The 19,677-nt window shown below is 48.7% G+C and overlaps 1 protein-coding gene across 4 annotated transcripts in view; it reads left to right on the top strand.

The window, feature by feature from the left end:
* Positions 1–15,935, top strand: part of LOC115650746 (copine-5) — a 197,947-nt gene extending 182,012 nt beyond the window's left edge. For all 4 annotated transcript variants that reach the window (XM_030561100.1, XM_030561101.1, XM_030561099.1 and 1 more), the window contains 2 exons: positions 11,751–11,824; positions 12,564–15,935. In XM_030561100.1, coding sequence (XP_030416960.1) covers positions 11,751–11,824; positions 12,564–12,752 — 263 coding nt within the window. In that variant the 3' untranslated portion in view covers positions 12,753–15,935. The remainder of the gene's footprint in view (positions 1–11,750; positions 11,825–12,563) is intronic.
* Positions 15,936–19,677: the final 3,742 nt, after the last annotated feature.

Here is a 19,677-nt window from a genome sequence, read left to right as displayed (position 1 = left end):
GAGGGGCCATGACTACCTGCCTCCCTGGTCCTGGCGCCATTGGTGCTGCATGTGCAGGGGGTGTGAAAGGACTGAGCAAAGGTCTGCTAAGGCAAGATGTCAGGAAAAGCTCCCCGCAGTGCGAGCTAGCTGGCTGGGGAGCAGTCTGCCCCTTGCTCAGCACACTGACAAGCAACCTGCAGAGGGGGGTTATTGACATTGCGCCTCCCTTTGCTCCTTTAGGCTGAATAACCAAGTTGTGCATTTTGTTACTGATTGTTTCTTTACTGTTCAAACACGAGGATTCCTAGGTGGGGTTATAATAATTCTTGTCGGCCCTGGTTGTGCTGGAGGAGATTTGGGAGGCTCGGGCATGTTTATGGTGAGGAGAGAAAGGGAATGAGGAGGTCTTGCAGCCATTGGCCCTCTCCTCTCTGCATTTTAATACGGGGCAATTGTGAGGGATCAGCTGAGGAGGGATAGGCCAGCAGGGGGCAGTGTGGTGATGCTGGGGCTGGTCTGTTTCCCAGCATAGGCGTTTGGCAGGGGGGCAGCTGGGAAGGGCTAGGGGGCAAGGGCAGGGTGTCTGGGACTCTGGGAGGAGTCCAGCATTGAAGGCGGATGACAGGGAGCACACTGAACCCACCTTGTGCTAGGGCCTATAGAACCTTAGTGCCTGTAGCACTGGTTTGCACTGTGGTGCCCCTGGCATGCTACCAGGGAGAGTTTTAAGACCAAGACTAATCCCAGTGCACAGCAGGGACTCAATCGGGGTAGTGATCACACTGGGCACTAGGGTGACCAGTCAACAAATGTGAAAAATCAGGACGGGGGTGGGAGGTAATAGGAGCCTATACAAGAAAAAGACTCAACAAGTGGGACTGTCCCTATAAAATTGGGACATCTGGTCACCCTGCCATGCAGTGACATTTTTTTCCCCAAAACACGTTAGCTGGAATGTTTCCCCACAGGAGCTGAAAGCCCAGAGTGTGGTCAGGGAACAATTCACGTAGGCAGTTAGAATTCAGCATTTGTTCATTTAAAAATGTTAAATTATTTCCCTTCAGTCCTCCCCCGGCCCTTTGCCTACCCAAGAAACCAAATAGCCTGCCTGTTTGTCCCCTATGCACACACATTCCCAATTGCTCACTTGCGTGCTTACACAGCTGGTAGCAAGCGGGGGTTGGTTCACCTTAAGTAACTGAAAGAGCCGAAAGGGCTGGGCAGGATGGAGTCTCCCAACTGATCCTCCTCCAGGTCAGAAGCGGCTGGGGATGCAGTTACTTTTCCTCCTCTGCTGGATCACCAGCTGCTAGCAGGATTATAAAACATTCGCTTCTAAAGTGGTGGAGATTTATTGGGATACTGCAAGTATCAACTCCAGCACATGCAGGCAGGTCTTAACTTCCTGCTAAACCCCCAGGTCAGATCAAAACAATAATACGCATAACAACCACTTAACACAAAGATAAAGATACAACACCATCTCTTGTTGGAGATGCTTTCTTCAGTGATCATTCCAACATTTCCCTCTAGTTAAAGAACTTAAAACGGTATCTTCTAGGAATAAAGGTAGTCTGCTGTCCACACAGGTTTCTGCATTGGTCTGCCTGCTCCAGTCCTATATTCAGTCATGGAAGACGTCATCCACAGCTGGATCTAGAATATCAGCCAGTGCAGGGTTCACGTCCTCTAGGTCAGGCCTATCCATTGTGAACAGATTGTCTGTTGGAGACTGTGGTGTGTTGAGGTCCCAAAGGCACTTGGCAATACCTCCTCCACAACTGATCTCCTGTTATGAGCCACAGGTACCTGCTGGGGTATCTCCAAATTTGAGATGATGGTGGAACATCCTCAGTGTTTGCTTTCCCCTTTCTTTCAGTGAATCCGTGCACTAGTTCTCCATGCACTAAAAGGGGTGAGCTCTTGCTTTTCATATCACCAAGGATAAACTGTTTAGTTTTTACCTACTGTGAAAGGTCCCCTCCAAAAAGAAGTAAGTTTGGGATTTTTTTCCAGGCTATTTTTTCCAGCTGCGCAGTCACACTGTCTCTCCTGCCTGGATGACTCGTAATGCTCCTTTTCCCTGGCGCCTTCTGCCTGGCAGGCTCCCTTCTGGCTCATCTGTTCCTCCATCTTTTGAGTTGCTGTCCTCAGGCCACTGATACAAGAACCTGTCTTGTCTCCCACCTGTGCAGGTCGGGTCTTGCTGGTTCTTGCTGCCTGAACATCATCACATCACAGGGAAGCCTGGGTTTTGAGGAGTCCAGCAATAATCTCATAAGGAGAGCCATGGGTAGTTGAGTGCTGGCTGCTGTTCTATGCAAAGACAACAAACGGTGACTTTGTATCCTATTCTCACTGGTCTTCACTGGCTAAGACTCTAAGCATACAGCCAATGGTGCAGTTCACTTTCCTCCACTCCCCCATTACTCGCTGGGTGCGTGGCACTGGGCCTCACCTTGGTTAGCTGGAGTTGTCAGTAAACCCCGTGCTTCAGAGTCCTTCCCTTGCTCACTGCAGACGCAGCTTGGTGGGCTGAAATGCAACATTAGGTGTGTCATCAGTGCAGCCATAACTGTCAGAGCCCTTTCATCCTCCACTGATTGTGCCATCCCATACTGTGAAAAGTGTCGTACGCTGCCAGCAAATCCGAATTTCCAGCTGGGGTTTCTTGCACAGGGCCTTTCAAGTCAATTTGTCTGTGCTCCCAAGAGCATACTAGCTTGGAACAATTCCCGTAAGGGAGTTCTGCCTCTTCTTGCTTGACAGGTAAGAAAGGAAAGTATCCGGTCCTTAACATTGGCTGCCAGACTCATCCAACAAAATCTATTGGATCCCTGTAGCCTGCTGCTTCCTTAGCATGAAAACACTCCAGTACTGTTCTCTGTCAGCTTGCTGGCAAGATGGTCCTGTTGCCTTCATTTCCCAGCCAGTCACTCCTGAGCTGCATTGACTCTTCTCAGTCTGGGTCTCCTGCGATGGGTCTGTTGGCACAGCAAATGTACCTAAGGATCTTTAGGCTGCTCTTGCCAGATGTCCTCGCAAGGCCAGGCTGAGCCTGTTCTCACTGCCCTCGCCTGGTAAGAGGTTTCTGCAGCCACATTTTGCTTTCCAGGTTCATGGTGAACATATCTCTGGACAGTTTGTAAATCCACCTCCACGGGTGTCCCCCTGGGCAGGGCATCATAAGGAGCCACTGCAGGGCACCAGGGTGTGTGTACATTGTAAATCCTGGACCTAGCAGACAGGGACAATGGGTCTTGGGGGCCACCAAAATAGCCAGACGCTCCTGTTGGGCAGCCAAACACTTGGTTTCTCTCTCATTTAACTTATGACCTCAAAAAGCCACTGGGGCTGTGCCTACCGAGCTCATCAATTTGTTTAAGTGCAAACCCAGCAGCAGCCTTTGACACCTCGGGGTATCGCGACCGGATGGGATGGACCCAGGAATTAAAGCCCAGCAGAGTTCGGAGTCCTTCCTTCGGAGACTCAAGCGCTTTTGGGTGTCGCTCTGTCTGGACAAAGTCACTCTTGGTTACCTGGCAGCAGTGCACTGCGTGCTCTGCTACATTCCTTACACAGCTCCTTTAGAACCACAGAGGCCTACGCACCCCTGGGCCTCCTCCAGGTCCATGGGAACCTTCTAGACATTTATCACGTTCTGTTTCTGGGGGTGGGGCCCCAGCCCAACCTCACGGACTAAACGTCCTAGCAAGGTGATGCTGCCCCTCAAAACTGACCCTCATTTCCTGCAAGTTTAAACCCTGACTCCATAACAAGCTCTAGAGTCCTACCAGGTGTTCCTCCCATGTCGTGTGAGAGCAAGTGAAATCATCTAAGTACATGAGGATGTTTTCAGCTCCCTGACTACCCCCTGCAATGTCTCTGGGGCATGCATGAGTCCAAAAGGCTGTTTGCAGAGCAGAGCCAGTCTATAGGGTGTCACTGGGCAGCTTTTTCTTGATTCTTAGGTGCCCCTTTCATCCAATGGCATCCAAATACCAAGTCCAAACAACTAACATATTTTGTTCCTGGCATGTTGTCCAGTGTGCCTGCTGTGCTGGAAGGGGTCGCTCTCTTGCACTGTCTGTGAATTAAGTCTCCTTGTAGTGAATGCAGAGCCTCAAGTTTCCATTGGGCTTTATCACAGTGACAATTGGGGCTGCCCAGATGGTGAAGATTGCTGCCAGGCCATCCTCCAGCATGCGGTTTCGCTTCTCTTTCACTGCGACCTGACACGCCAGGGAATCCGAGGCGGGGGCTGGCCCATGGGAATGCTCCCTGGCTTATGCACAATTGGCTGTTGTACCTCATCATATCTCCCAAGCAGTCCTTTATTCCTGGAGAACACACTAGCACTTCTGTCCATCACCTTCTACGGCTGTCTGTCAAGTCAACCCCGAGCTCTTTTACTAATCAGGCTGCTTCCCAGCTCTTGAACTCTGCCCCCGTGAGAGGCTTTGAGACATCAGCTTCACTGGACACTGACCCCAGCGTCTGATTATTCACAGCTGCATTTCCAGGTCAGTCACATGAATTGCTCTTACCCAAAGTCCCCTTCGGTCCAGCTCACACCAGAGTTCTGCTGCACAGGCATCCTGATTGGATCCCGGTAGCTTCAAATACTCCCACAGGGTCACTGCAACTGTCCTTTATCCTTAGGGGCCTTCCTGCAGGATGACCTGGCTTCACCACCACTTTATTCTGAGCCACCCAGGAGCAGTTCCTCTCCCTCCCCCTGTAGCCGTGGTCGAGGAACCTCAAAGGCACCAGGAGTTGCTCTCCAGTGTCCACACTTCCTGCTGCCCACATTCAGGAGGTTGATCAGAATAATGTCCAGGGCCAAGTGTGCGTCGTTAACACGTCAGGAGTTCTTGTGCTGCCCTTGAAAGAATCCACTGCCAACCCTACAGCACTAGAAATACTGGTCACCACAAGAAAAGTCCATGTTGTATGTAGAGACCCCTGGTTCAGATGGCGTTGGATTTCTCCTGTTGTCTACAGTGGCTAATGGTTAATAGTTCCCAGTTTAACTCGCACAGTACAAATCTTCTTCCCCTTCAGCACCGGGGGTTCACCATGGATCAGACTTATTGCAGATCCTGGGTCCAGCAGCATTGTGATTTTCCAGCCATTAATGCCCCCAGATACTTAGTAACAGGTGACTTTTTACACCAGCTACTAGTTTCCCTGGGTGTGGCTTCCCTCTGCTTTTGCAATTCCAATGACCTTTGCTGCCACATCTCCTGCAAATGTCATCTGGCCAGGGACCCATGGGACACCTGCGAATAGCTCGCACCTGGGTTTCCTCCGATTTCTGCCACTTCCCTAGCAACCTGTCCTTGAAGAGCTGCAAAGGAGTCACCTTCGGGGTGGGAATTAACAGCTGCTACCTTCAAGAAAACTCCAATATCTGCTTCTAAGTTTGTAGCTCTGGGTGTAATCTGGTCCACAATCCAGTCTGGTATCTGGTCTGGTACCAGCAGGTTAGGAAGTTCCCCGTTAAACCATTTCTAAATGGACTTTTCAGGCAGGGTTCTCTCATTGCTTGCCACAGGCCACTCTCTGAAGTGCCCATTCCAGTTCAGTGCAGCAGGTTCTGATTCCCTTGAGCTGTCTCCTGGCCAGGGAAGGTCCCATTGAAAGTCTATGCCAGGGTTCCCTTCCTGGCCAGCTTCTGGCTTGCCATCCCTTTTGGTATTTCAGAAGGGCCAGCCCCGCTCATGGCAGCTGTATAACTGCTTGTGTAACTGGGTATAAGAACCACGCTCAGCACGGGGAAGTGGCTGGTAAAGTGCTTTGCCATCCCCATCCACAAACACTGCTAGGCACTGTGCTGCTTTCTCATCAGCCCACTCAGTGACAGAGAGCAGCTGCTCAGTCTGTCACGTGCTCGCAGATCCCGGCCTCATCTGCACAACCAGGAAATTTCTTCTTGGGCAAAAGTGCTTTTGCTATCTTGCTGCCCCTGCCACCTATGGTAGCACTTGCTTGTCGAATCATAGTGATTTATTGGGTCACCACAAGTACCAACTCCAGCACACACAGGCAGATCTGAACTTCCTGCTAACGCTCCCCACACCAGCTCAGATCAGCAACATCATGACGGACTAGACAACAGCTTAACACTAAGATAAAGCTACGGCACCGGTAGCGGGGGCGGTGCTGTCTGCACTGATCATTGCAGTTGCCCAGGGAGAGGCAAAAAGGGAGTGGCAGCAACTGTGAAGTTGTACTGGGCCTGGCGACTGCATGCTCAGCAGATGGCAGCAGGTAGGGGAGGGGGGACATCTCCACCCAGCTTGCCTGTTAGTGTGCATGGTCCCCATCTGGGGTCAGGCTGCAACTAGTCTGTTGCTCCCCTTCTCTCCCAGCTGTCAGGCTCTGCACAGGAACAGCTCTCACGGGCAGTGCTAGGAGCCAGCAGCTGCTCCCGTTAGTGAGGATACCCCAAAATGTTGAGTAGTCTCATGTCAGGGTGCATCACCCAGTGTAGGACCGTAGCACCTCAGTAATGGATCAGAATAGAGTCTGTCTAGTCCAGGGTCCTGTCTCTGACAGTGGCCAGTACCAACTGCATCAGAGGAATGGAATAACCTGTCCTTAGGGGAGATTACTTCCAAGCCCTTCTTGGTTCAAGGTTGACTTATGCTGTGACTCATGAGGATTTATATAAGGACCATCTAGATTCGGTGGTCTCAGAGAGCTATCCCAGAATCACGGTTAGAATGGTTTCCCAGCTACACAGAACTTTCATAAATCTAGTATTTAATGGGTCAAAATTAAGAACATTTGCAATATATACTTTGTATAACTACTGTGTAAACCCAGCTAGGCTGATTGAGCTCCAAACACTGGGGTACTTCTATTTTAATTCACAGAAAGGTACCATTTCAATCTTGGAGTGATGTGTTTACAGCCTGGGATATATAACAACAAATTAAGATGCTCATCAATTCAGAGTTATATTCAATGTTAAACCCTATGTGGGTTCGAAGTTTAAATTCACAGTAAAAATGTGCGTCTAGAAAACCGAATCAAGTTTGAGATTTAATTTTCAACTAACAAATTGGATTCTTCAATTTCTTATGCAAAATATATCACATGCCACTTTCTATAGATTCCTGCCATCAGTTATACAACAATTAGGCAATACATGGAAAACTAAACTAATGTGGCCATTAGAAATAATAAACAAATAAGCTCATGTTGCCATTAGAAGATTTTGTTAAGAAGGTCAGTAATAAAGAATGCCTTGCAAACAATATATACCAGTGGCTTCACTGTATGCCATGCTGACTGATAGGAGAGGATAGAGCTACATACGGGGCCGGCTCTAGCCATTTCGCTGCCCCAAGCACGGCGGCATACCACGGGGGGCGCTCTGCTTCTTGTCAGTCCCGTGGCTCCGGTGGACCTCCCGCAGGCGTGCCTGCGGGTGCTCCACCGGAGCCGTGGGACCAGCGGACCCTCCGCAGGGACACCTGCGGGAGGTCCACTGGAGCCGCCTGCCGCCCTCCCGGCAATGGGCAGAGCTCCCCCCGCAGCATGCCGCCCCAAGCAGCACTTGGCGCGCTGAGGCCTGGAGCCAGCCTTGGCTATGTAGGTAGCTAAAGGGGCTGGTAGGAAATATGGCAGAACATCAAACTGATATTCAGGTAATTATCTCTATGATTGTTCCCGAACAATCTATTAAACAGATTTGCCTGGAAAGCACAGCCTTTATATACAGCCGGCTGAGCTAGCCATAACACTGGAAATGCTACCAGCCATCAGCTAAACTACCCCAAATCACAGAAATGCAGGCGTAATATATGCCGAGGTCTTTAAATACAGAAATCTTCCCCTCTCCAAAAGTTCATACACTGAAATTAACAGATGAACTCAGTCATTCAGTGAACAACAAAGAGTGTATGGATGTGTCTAGTTAGCAGTGAAACATACTCAGAAAAAGAATTCCACCAAACCTCCAGTTTACTCCGAAAGGTTGAAAGTGCAGCCATGAGGAACAAACATCTTTACATCAGCAACAAAACGAAGACAAATGCACCCAGATTTGGTGTCACATAGTGGCAATAATGCAGCTGTGCTATAGCATGTCTCATACATGCTGTCATTATATTTGCAGTCACATTTGTAACTACTCTCCACTGATCTCGTGATCATGCACTGACCCTTCCCTGTGCTGAAATTTGAAAAGAGGGCAGTAGCTAAATGCATACAGCAGTACGCTAGTAGGTTTGCATTCCTTTCTTCTACTGACAGTATGATCCATTTCTGCATTCATTTAAGAGTTGTGTTCCTGGTATTTTTATTTGTTGCTGCGTTATTTTGAAAAATTAATAAGATTTTTTTAAGAAAAGAAAAACTGTGAGTGCAAACCAGTGCAGTGCTGTGCTTCTGAGTCTGCAGCCTGAAATAATAGCTCTTCTGGCTGGATTCCTGGCTGTTAGCTCAACAGTGATGATGGGGCTGGCTGAACAAAGAGTCCCCCACCTTCTGACTTGTACCAGCTTCATTCTTCATTAAACTTTTTTCGCGCTACGTCAGTCTTCACCATGTCTACCCTATGCATCCTTGGCTTTTCTCTATGTCTAGTTCCTTGCACTCTGGTACGACCTCCATGTATGATATCCTTCCAGGTCCATTCTTGACATGTGTCCAAACCATCACAGTCGTCTTTCTTGAAGCTTCGGAAACAGCAGTATTTCTTGCTCTCGCCCTTTTCTTACCTCTTCATTTTTTATTTTCTGAAGTCAAGAATTCACAGTATCCCCCTCAGCCGCTTCATCAGGCAAAGTCTTTCGTTCATCAGCTTTCCTCGTACTCCAACACTGCGACTTGTGCAGCCGTGTTGGCATGACAGCTGTATCATATAGGCTGATTTTCAGTTCTATCTAAATGGCTTTAGCCCTCCAGATCTGGCAGAGGTTTCTGAAGACAGTAGTGGCTAGTCCCATTCTTCTTTTGATGTCCTCTTCACAATACTAGTCCTCCAAGGTATGCTCATTTTCCCACCTATTCTAGTTCTTTGTCTCTGAATTTGATCTTTACCTTTTCCTCTTGTCTCCCAATTGCTGTCATTTTTGTCTTCCCATGCTGGTATTCAACTCGAATGCTTTCCCAGGCTACCTGGTGAGTTATTCTCTGTAAATCTGCCTTGGTCAATGCTGTGAGGTCAATATTATCTGTGAATCTAAGGTTACGCACTGTCCTACCACATAATATGACTGCTCCCGTTTCATCTCTTTGTACTACGTCATTACTGCTTCCAGTACCAAGCTGAACAAATCAGATGACAGCGCGCATCCTTGTCTCACTCCGATGGTCATCCTGAACCATTCCATCAACTTCTTGTCTACTTTCACTGCACTCATCGACTTGTGGTAGATGTTTTCTATCAGCTTGATCAGTTTTTCGGAGATGCCATACATTCTCGTAACTTGCCAGAAACCTTTCTGCCAAATGCTATCAAAAGCCTGTTTGAAGTCTGTAAAGTAACAGGTGCAATTGTGTTCTATGGACTTCTCCAGGATCTGTCATATCACAAATAGCTGATCTATGGTACTTCGTTCTAGTCTAATACCTCTGCCACTGCTGCTTCCACGTACCTTTTCCTTCTCCTCTACAACAGCTTGATGAATGCTTTTCTGGCACACTCAATAAGCCGATTCCTCGGTAGTTCTTGCACTTACTCATGGATCTTTGTTTATAGGTTGGTACTATTATTACTTTTCCCCAGTCACAGGGCACTTGCACTTCTCTGGAAATCCCGTTGAACAGCTAGTGCATTGCCTTGACCTTGTATTCCTGCTTGCAGCAGCTCTGGAGTTACACTGTCACTTTCCAGTGCCTTTTTCTTATTCAAACTTTTTCCTGAGATCTTTACTACTTCTTCTAAGAATTCCAGCATCTGCTCTCCCTCATTCATGCTGGGAAGCTTCTCCAGCATTGCATTGTTGAACGCTGCAAAATATTCTGTCCCTCACTCATTCATTGCTCGTTCATCCTCAGTTATTTATTTTGTCTTTCACCACTGACATCTTCAACTCCTAGATCCCACTCAGTTCTTTTATCTTATGCTACAACCCATGTCACATTTCTTTTGACATATTCTTCTACACCTTTACAGTGTGTACTTATCCGGTCATTCCTGTCTCTCTTTGCTTTTTGTGTTCGCTCTCTGCCACTTTATTGCACTCGGCTCTTAGACTTTTGTCCCCCTTTTTATTTCAGTTTCCTGTGCTTGTCACGCAGCTGCAACACTTCATCTGTTATCCACCTTGCTTGCTTTGGTTTGGCCTTGTACCCAACACTTGTTCAGCCGTTCTGTAACCCCATTTTTCCCACTGTTCCACGTCTCTTCCATGTCCATTTTTTTCTTTCCCCAGAGACGTGGTACTTTTCTGCCGAGCTTTGTTGTATTCTTTCCTGATACCTCATTCTTTCAATTTGTCCATGTCATAGAGCTCAGCTCTTGGCACTTTTGCTTTCAGCCTCAATCTCATTGATGCTGGCACTAACTTCTGATCTGATCTGATATCAGCTGCAAACAACCTGCATGGCAACACACTTGATTTCTGTCTGCGACTCCCAAATACAAAGTCTGTCATGTTCTCCGTATGCCCATCAGCTGATATCTATGTCCAATTCCTCGAAGGCTTTCTTTTTTTAAAAGGCATGTTCGTTATAGCAGGTTATTGGTTAAGCAGAAATTTAGTAGCTTCGCTCCTCTTTCACTTTTGAGAAAATAGCTCTGAGAGGTGTGAACTGCCCACTTTTCAGCTCAGTTACATGTTAACTCTGAAACTTAAAGATGACAATGACAGTGTCATCATTATCTGTTTCTTTGTTGACCATTTTAGCAGAAACATACACCTAATTTCTTTATCTCACAACCCCACAATAAATACCACAGAGGATGCTATGCTGGTTGCATTGTTCATTGTAATATTTCATTCAATAAAACCTTTTATTAAATAACTTCTTAAAAATGTAGCTGAAGCTGCTGCAGAATATATAGAATTTCTACGCTAGAATCCAGGGGGCTTGCCACAGAATTTAATGTAACTGTTGATGTCATAATTATTCCCAGAAGCAATGATCCTTTTTTGAAGTGTTCTAAACTCATGGCCACAAAGGTATCTTGTGGCAGTGAGTTCCATAGGTTGATTGAATGTTGTGTTGGAAAAGCATTTCTGTTTATCAGTTTCTAATATGCTGCCTGTCCAGTTATTTGAATATCTCCTTGCTCTGTATTTTGAGATAGGGTAAACAGGAGCTCTTGATTTACCTTCTTTGTATGATTTATTATTTGGTATCATTATTATTTATTATTTCTTTTCTAATCAGGTCCTTTTTATACATCTCCTCTTTAAAGGACACAGTCCACATCTTTTCAGACTCTCCTCATACAATAGTCTTTCCCAGGCCCTAACCAGTTTCACCATCCATTTCAGAACTCCTTCTATTTCTGTAGGATCATTGTTTGAGATGGGGTGACCAGAACTGAATATAATATTCCTGGTGCATGTGTCCCATTGGTTTGTTTAAGGGCATTATAATATTATTTTCTTTCATTTGTTAAACATCCTAACTTTTTAAAAAATTTCCTCTGCCACTGTGCTGCCTGTTCCCCTCGTGCAGTCAGCACTGTTCATCATAGCCCCAGTCTAGGCCTCTTGTGTACTGAAATATCTTGGGGTCCCTTCCCAGCGTGTCACTGACTGAACAAATAACCCTCTGTGCTCTCCCCTACCCCATCGCAGCCATGGTGGAGCTGGATGGCGACGACATCAGAATCTCATCCCGAGGGAAGATCGCTGAGCGAGACATTGTCCAGGTAAAAGCAACACGTTCCTAGCACAGCATTTTCCTTCTCCTTCATTTCATTTAGTTCATGTCGGAAACCATCCTGGAGCCTTCCATGCCTCCCCAGCATGCCCAGGGTTCAGGCAGGCTCAGGTTTTTCACTCCAGGAGCAGACCTGTCCTAGGGCAGTGGGAGTTTGCTGAACCACGAGTGTTTGAGATCAGACCAGTGGCTGCAGCACATCTGAGGATCTGGCACATTAACACAGCCTGCCTTGGCCTTCGATAATATGAGATGAACGGGGAAGGATTTCAGTGGAGACTCTGGAGAAGGGTAGAACAATTATCAAGCACCAAAAAAAATCCCATGTTTTAGCTACCTATTGGCTTGGATAGGGAAAAACTCTTAGACCCTCATTTCCATACCAGGCCTCAGTGTCTTTGTGCTCCTCTAATCTGTACATGCTAGAACTAACGCTTCCTGGCTCCCCCTTCTCATAATCTTTCCTTTCCAAAACCATCAAATCCACTCATCCAGTGTGGCTCTAACGTCACACCACACTGTAGCCATCAACCCACTTCAATTCCGTAGGACAGGTGCAAAGCAGGCTGGCTGGTGGAAACATAGGACAGCCTAAGAAGGCCAAGTAGGACATCTGGCCCCCCACATTGGATGTGCTGCTGGCGGTCTGCATAGGAGCAGTGTCTCCCATCTCCATTTGAAAATCTTTCCGCTCTTCGTATGTCTGACAAGCTTTCCTTCTCTCCCAGTTTGTTCCATTCCGGGATTACATCGACCGCACAGGGAACCACGTCCTAAGCATGGCCCGCTTGGCCAAAGATGTCCTGGCCGAGATCCCGGACCAGTTCATTTCCTACATGAAGGGACGTGGCATCAAGCCAAACCCAGCACCCCCTGCGTACACCCCAACCGGCCCCACCCTTCAGACGCAGATCTGATGAGCAGGAGGGAAGAGGAGCGAGGGAAAAACCCAAGGCCTCTTGTGTCCACTGTTTACTCTCTCTCTAGCTGGATACCAAGACAGTCAGAGCTTCCAGTGAGATTCCTCCATGGACTGTTTCTCCACACTTGGCTGTAGGCGGATGGACAGTGAAGCTGTTGAGTTCCGACACTGCTCGTCCTCGTGTCAGTGGAAGGATTTGTGGGACTCAGACATAAAGGACGCGCGAGGTGGGGTGGGGGGAGTTTTTAAAAAGACAAGCCCAGCAACTGACAAGCTTCTTCTCTGGGAGGGGGATAGAGGGGAAAGGAGAGGGATGTGAGCTGTCACCCCCACCAGACAGTGGAGTGGACTCCCACGTCACCTGTTTTTCTTTGGGTTCTCGGCAGATCAGCTGTTCCGCCAAGTCCCCCAGCCTCTTTCTACTCCTCCCCTTCCCAAACGAGTCTGAGTATTTTATAGCCAATGTACAGTCCACCTGCTGTCTCCAGTCTGCTGAAATTTCTCCTCATCTCCTTGCTGTTTGCTGGCTTGGCTTATATATCAGCTTGGCAGACCTTCGGTTGGCTTCAGACATCAGGTATCTGCATTGTTTTCTCTGCTGTTGTTCTGGCTGCACCGTTGTTCTGAGTTACTAATGCTCCATCTCCTATCAATCCAACTTGGCAAAGATCCACACAGGGCTTTGTTGGGGCTTTTGCCTATAACCGCGTCATGCTTTTTAAGCCCTGTGTTTGATCTGTGCAGAGCCCTTCCCGTACCGTTCTGGACCTTTTAACATTGAAGGCACGTTGTCGCGTGTCATGAAGCTGCTCTGATTGCAAGGGGAGGAAGCATTAGTTTGACCTTTAGTACATATGCATTTTGTGGCTGCTCCTGGCATCAAAATTAAAGCTGAACCTCATCACCCATGGCTGACTCACAAGCTATACGTGCATTAACACCTGGACAATTCTGCTCCTGGGGCTAAGTGGAAGTGTGTTCCTTTGCTGTAACTCCCAGGGTGACACTTTGGTAGGGTTTGAACATCCCTCCTTCTTTTGCTACTTTTTATAAAGAGGGCTGCAGGACCACTGGCCGCTATGAAAAGCTCTAACAAGGCAAGGGAGCAAAGTAAGTGAATGTAGCCCTAAAACATCAGCGTGCTCGGCTCAGACGGTGCCTAGCCATTCTGCTGCCCTTGGTGTCCCTCAGTGGGGCTGCCTTTTTAAAAAACAAGTTTGGTTCCATGTTTCTGGCTCCTGGTGAGACCAGGGCTGATACACACACCCCGTGTCTAATAGAAATGGGGTGGTTAGGAGACCTCTATATAATCAAACTCCAAGGATCTCCTCATTCACCAGCACCATTCCTTGTGTAACAGTAGCTGGGTAACTGGCTAGGTAATTACCATGTGTGACTGAACTGTGGATTCACCTCCCGTCCCCATTAGCAATGGCCCAGTGGATGATTTAGAGAATGGAACCCTAAGTGCTCTGTGTATTTTAGGAGATTCCTGCCCTGAGACACAGATTCCACAATACAAATTCCCAAGAGGACTAGGGGGGAAATGGAGCCCTAATTAAAGGTAGATGCAACCCAGCAACTCAGTGTTAGCGCTCAGGGTCCAGCAGCCCCATCACACCACTCTCCTCTGCATGAGATGTAGAACAAGGACAGGATCCAATCCAGGCTTATAGCTGCATAGCACTGGAGTGGGAGGAGACATAAAGAGCCAGTCCCCTATCCCAATGGGTGCATGTCACCAGGAGCAGTTAGGCCCAGCTCCCCAAAAGGGAGCCGAGTGTCACAGCCCCCAGACAGTCACAGGAACACCCCTGCCATCCACAATGCCTGGCTCAGGTGCCCTGGCTCCTGTACCATGAATGAGGAGAGATCTGGGCCTTAGACTGGGACCCACAAAGCCAGCACTATGGAGAGGGAGCCACCTGAGCTAGCCAGGGGAGAAGCTGAGGATAGAGGTGTGTGCTAAGCCCCTGGAGTTTGGCATGTAAGTCCAGGCTGCGGGGAGCCGCCTGTGTCTGCTTGTGAGTCACCAACCAGGGCAAGGCAGGTGTTCAGCTGCCTAAGTCGCGTGTGGGGCTGATCTACTAGGGGAGCTCAGCAGCTACCTAACTGCACACAAGACCTGAGAGGGGGAGGAAGGGGGGATTCTCGGAACTTTTAGCCTATTGGGTGGGGTTCTGACCCAGGATGGGAGAGCCCCCACTCATGTCCCCCCCCAGGCCTGATGAGGAGAAGAGTGATGCCCTGGCACTGCTCAGTCACCTTCAGAATTCAGTGTGAGGTTTTGGGGTGAATGAGAAAAGGCTGAGGCCAGCGAGTGGCTCTGTTGCTTTGGGAATGCCAGGCCTCCTCGGAGTTGCTCGCCTGATGGCAGGGATCTTTGACCATGAACTTACTGAGCTCCGTTGTCCCAAACTGGGGGTGGGGGGGTGGGGCATGACCATGTCACCTACTCACAACCCCCTTTGCATCTGCAGCATGCAACGCTCCAAGTGCCACTCAGATGAAGAAGCCCCAAAAAGCAGTCAGAGGGGGCGAGCGTGCCACTGCTGCTCAGCACTGCATGAGTAGGGAGAGCAGGCAGTGCTTGGCCGGCGGCTCTGTACTCGTTTCTGTCCACGTGTTGTTAGCGGGTGCCATAGACCCTGCAGTGCCATGCCCCATTCTGTACAAGTGTAGCTGTTGGGTGATGCATGCCAGTGCAGTCCTGTGCCCAGTTCTGTAACATGCTGCATGGCCGAGCTGTCCTCCCACCCTGTTCTGTGTCGGTGTGGATAGCAGATGGTGCACAGGAAGTGTGGATATGGGGCTGTGAAATCACAGCTGTCAGATCAGGCACAAGCCCTTTGCCCATGAGGGCGGCAAGCCAGTGCAGCTGAAGGAACATGAGTCTTCCAAGCCGGGGTGTGTACGTTTCCATGGGAAGAGGGTCACTGTACAGTTTATGCTCCAATCCAACTTTTCTTTACAAGCTACAGGAGGTGTCTCCAAGGTCTGAGAATTTGCAACCGCCCAGCATGTTACTGGAGAAGTTTGGCTTCTTTCCCTTTCTCCTCCCTCCCACTCATTCGAGTTTTTATTTGCATGGGTGGTGATCTTTCTAGACTTTACACTATTGTATTGTGTGTCGAATGTCTGACGTGAGCTGATTTGTATTGGATTGCCTTAAACTAAAATAAACTATGCTTTTTACTACAGCAATGAGTGCGCTCTGACTTCCTGCCCTCCGAGGGCCCCAGAAAGGTCACAGCACCATAAAATGGTGCCTCCATCACAGGAGATCTGAGTTCTGTCTTTCTGCTCATCAGGTCACCTCTGCATGAGGGTGGTACAGAGCAGGGCCTTACAGAAAATGATTCGCTTGGGGAGTTACCTGCAGGGATGGGTTTGAAGGACCATTTGCTTTTGCTCTGACTCCTGCTCACTCACTCTTTTAGGCTGACTCCTTTGTCCCCATTCTGGTATCATTTCAGCACCGTGAAGAGATGGGAAGCATCACCTTCCCAGCTCCAGTTTGGCAACTCTCTCAGGTTCCCCTTTGCCCCTTTGGCTAGAGCCGCATTATCTCCAAGGTGCCAGGACCATGACAACATGATGATCCTCGGGGTCCTTTCCTCTCCGACCTACTACTGCCCTTTGGGCCGAAAGTCTAGAACCCCTGGACTCTCCCTTGGTGCTGCTGTTTGCACCCAGCTGGAAACCCCAGCACCAGATGGGAAACTGGCTTGAGGCAGGAGCCCTTTGGCTTCAGCAGCCATCCCTGAACAAATCTGCTGCTAACTCTCCCTATTCTGTGTCTCCTGCTGGGATGGGACTGGCAGGCTCAGGGTGGCAGCCTTCTCTTGCTGATTGGGCTGGATTCAGTCAGCCTGGGAGTGATTACAGTAGAGGACCCTTCTCACAGCATTAGACTGTATCCCACACAGAGTAGCATCAAACAGTTACAACCCATACTCGATGGAGACCCCATCCGGAAAGAAATCTTTCCTGAACCCCCATCTCTGGCCTTCAAACACCTCTCAACCTCTCCAAACTCTTCATCAGAAGCAGGCTTCCCACAGACAAGCACCCACCAACTCAAAGCAGCCCCAGACTCTTCCAGGACAGCAGCTTACAAAACCTGCAAACCTGCTCCACCCCCCCCCCACACACAATACACCTTGCAAGCTCCATGGGTCCTACATGTGTCTATCACAACATGAGTCCAGTCCTGCCATGAATGCAGGGGACTGGACGAGATAACCTCATGTGGTCCCTTCCAGCCCTATGAGTCTATGTGGTGTACCTCATCCAGTGCACTAAATGCCTCAACAACAACTGTGTGGGTGAAACCAGACAATCACTCCGCTCTTGAATGAACTCGCACAGGAAAATGATAAAAGACAAAAACACTGAATCACCTGGGGGCAAACACTTTTCACAAAGCGATCACTCGGTATCTGACCTCTCCGAAACCTGCATAGCACTGTCACTGGATGTAGGGCTTGTTACAACAATCTGTAACCAGACGTGAAAGTAAGCCAGTATGTCCCTTTAAATTACCGCCAGAGCCCCAGGCCCTTTAAATAGCCCCCAGAGCCCTGCCGCTGCTACCCCAGGGCTCCCGGGGCTATTTAAACAGCTGGGTGGTAGAAGCAGGGGAGTCCTGGGCCCTTTAAATAGCCCCCAGAGCCCTGGGGTAGTGGCAGGGTGCCAGGGGCTATTTAAAGGGCCTGGGGCTTCCGCTGCCTCTCCGGCCCCAGCCCTTTAAACAGCCACTGGAGCCCTGCTGCCAGAGCCCTGGGGTAGCAGCGGCAGCTGGGGGTTCCAGCAGCAGTTTAAAGGGGCAATAGCAGCGGCCGAGCCCTGGGTCCTTTAAACTGCTGCTGGAGCCCCTGGCTGCCGCTGCTACCCCGGCAGAGGAGGAGGGCACTTACAGGGCAGGCTGGGGCTGGCTGTGATCCCCCCCATCCCTGCCCCTTCTGCCTGAGGCCCCACCCTTCCGGGGGCCAGAGCCAGCCCCAACCCAGCTGCGTACTGGTAAGTCCCTATTTCTACTTTCACCCGTCTGTAACCCACTAGCCCCCTCACTAACCTATGACTGCAGAGGTGTTAATAGGCCACTCTGCCTTGAATGGCCCCTTACCACATTGGTTCTCAACTAGAGGTACATGTACCCCTAGGGGTATGTAGGGTCTTCCGGGGTACAGCAGCTCATCTAGCTATTTACCTTGTTTTACAACAGGCAACAAAAAGCACTAGCAAAGTCAGTACAGACTTAAAATTCATAGACAATGACTTGTTTGTACTGCTCGATAAACGACACACTGACACGTAGTTACAAGGTTTAGATTCCAGTTGTTTATTTGATAATTATATGGTAAAAATGAGCAAGTCAGTTTTTCAATACTAGTAGTTGTGACCCTTTTATATTTTGAGATCTCATTTTCTAGCAAGTTGTTTTGAAGTGAGGTGTGACGTGGAGTTACACAAGACAGATCAGACTCCTGGAAGGGGGACAGTCTGGAGTGGTGGAGAGTCACTGCCTTACCATATGTGTTAACTCCTTATGCTAAACAATCTATTCCACCCTGCATTTAGCTGTCATGCTCCGAGGACCTTTCCCTGTGCAGCTCAGAAGCTTGTCTCTCTCATCACCAGAAGTTGGTCCAATAAACGATTTTCAGTGGCACTCACACGACCCAGGTCCTGGCCACCAGTCCGTGGGGCTCTGCATTTTAATTTAATTTTAAATGAAGCTTCTTAAACATTTTTAAAACCTTATTTACTTTACATACAACAATAGTTTGATTATATATTATAGACATAGAAAGATCTAAAAATGTTAAAATGTGTTACTGGCACATGAAACCTTCAATCAGAGTGAATAAATGAAGTCTTGGCACAGCACTTCTGAAAGGTTGCCGACCCCTGTTCTAGGTTTTACCATGGTCATTCTGGATATTCTGATTAGCCATGTAACTCTCCAGCCCTCTCCTTAGCCTGATACCCTCTAATCCGGCTCTATCCTGCGATGGCGAGTTCCAACCCCTGAGCACCACACCAGAGAGATGCTGCTCAAAGCTCAGCAGTGACTCACAGCATCATGGAGTTTAGGACCAGAAGGGACCAGATCATCCAGACAGAACCTCCCTTAGATCACAGGCCACCAATTCACCCAGCACCCACACCCTAAACCAAACAACTGAAATGAGACCAAAGTCTTACAGCCCACAGGAGACTAGACGATCGTGTGCCACTGGCAGAGAATAGGAGGGATTGAGGTGCACCCGGTGCCAGAGGGCCCTGTGATGGCAGGGAACTGATTGAGTGAGATAGACCCAGCAGGCGATCCACACTCCATGCTGCAGAGGATGGTCCCAAGGTCCCTGCTAATCTGACATGGGGAAATTTCATTTCCAATCCCAGATCTGGCCATCAGAACAAGCCACACCAGCCAAGCATGTAAAACAATGGATTCTCTTTACCACCTTAGAGCACCATCCCACCCCCATCCAATGTCCCATCTCTAGCCATCGACATCTCTGATGCTTCAGAGAGACTAAAAAGAAACAAAACAAAACAAAATCCCCCAAACAATTACCAATACATCAGGAAGTTAAAAATATCCCTCCTGACCCCTGTAGGCTGAAGCTCTGAAGCATGAGATTTTAGGAATATAAGACAATAACTAGAAAGGACCTTAGGGCTGCTGAGCATTGGCCACCACCATCACAAGCAACCCTACAATCCGAATTTGTTCAGCTCTCACTTAAAATGAATTAAGTTGTTTGCCCCACAATGCCTTTGGGGAGGCTGCACCAGAGCCTCCCCGTCTGATGGTTAGACCCTTTTTTCTCATCTCCAGATTGAATTTGTTCATGGCCAGTTCATTCCCATTTGTTCTTGTGCCAACTTTGTCCTTGAGCTTCTCCCTC

Source organism: Gopherus evgoodei, chromosome 4 (assembly GCF_007399415.2).
Source record: "Gopherus evgoodei ecotype Sinaloan lineage chromosome 4, rGopEvg1_v1.p, whole genome shotgun sequence".
NCBI classification, from domain to species: domain Eukaryota; kingdom Metazoa; phylum Chordata; order Testudines; family Testudinidae; genus Gopherus; species Gopherus evgoodei.
Note: the sequence above shows the minus strand (reverse complement) of the source record. Positions and strands in the feature narration are given on the sequence as shown.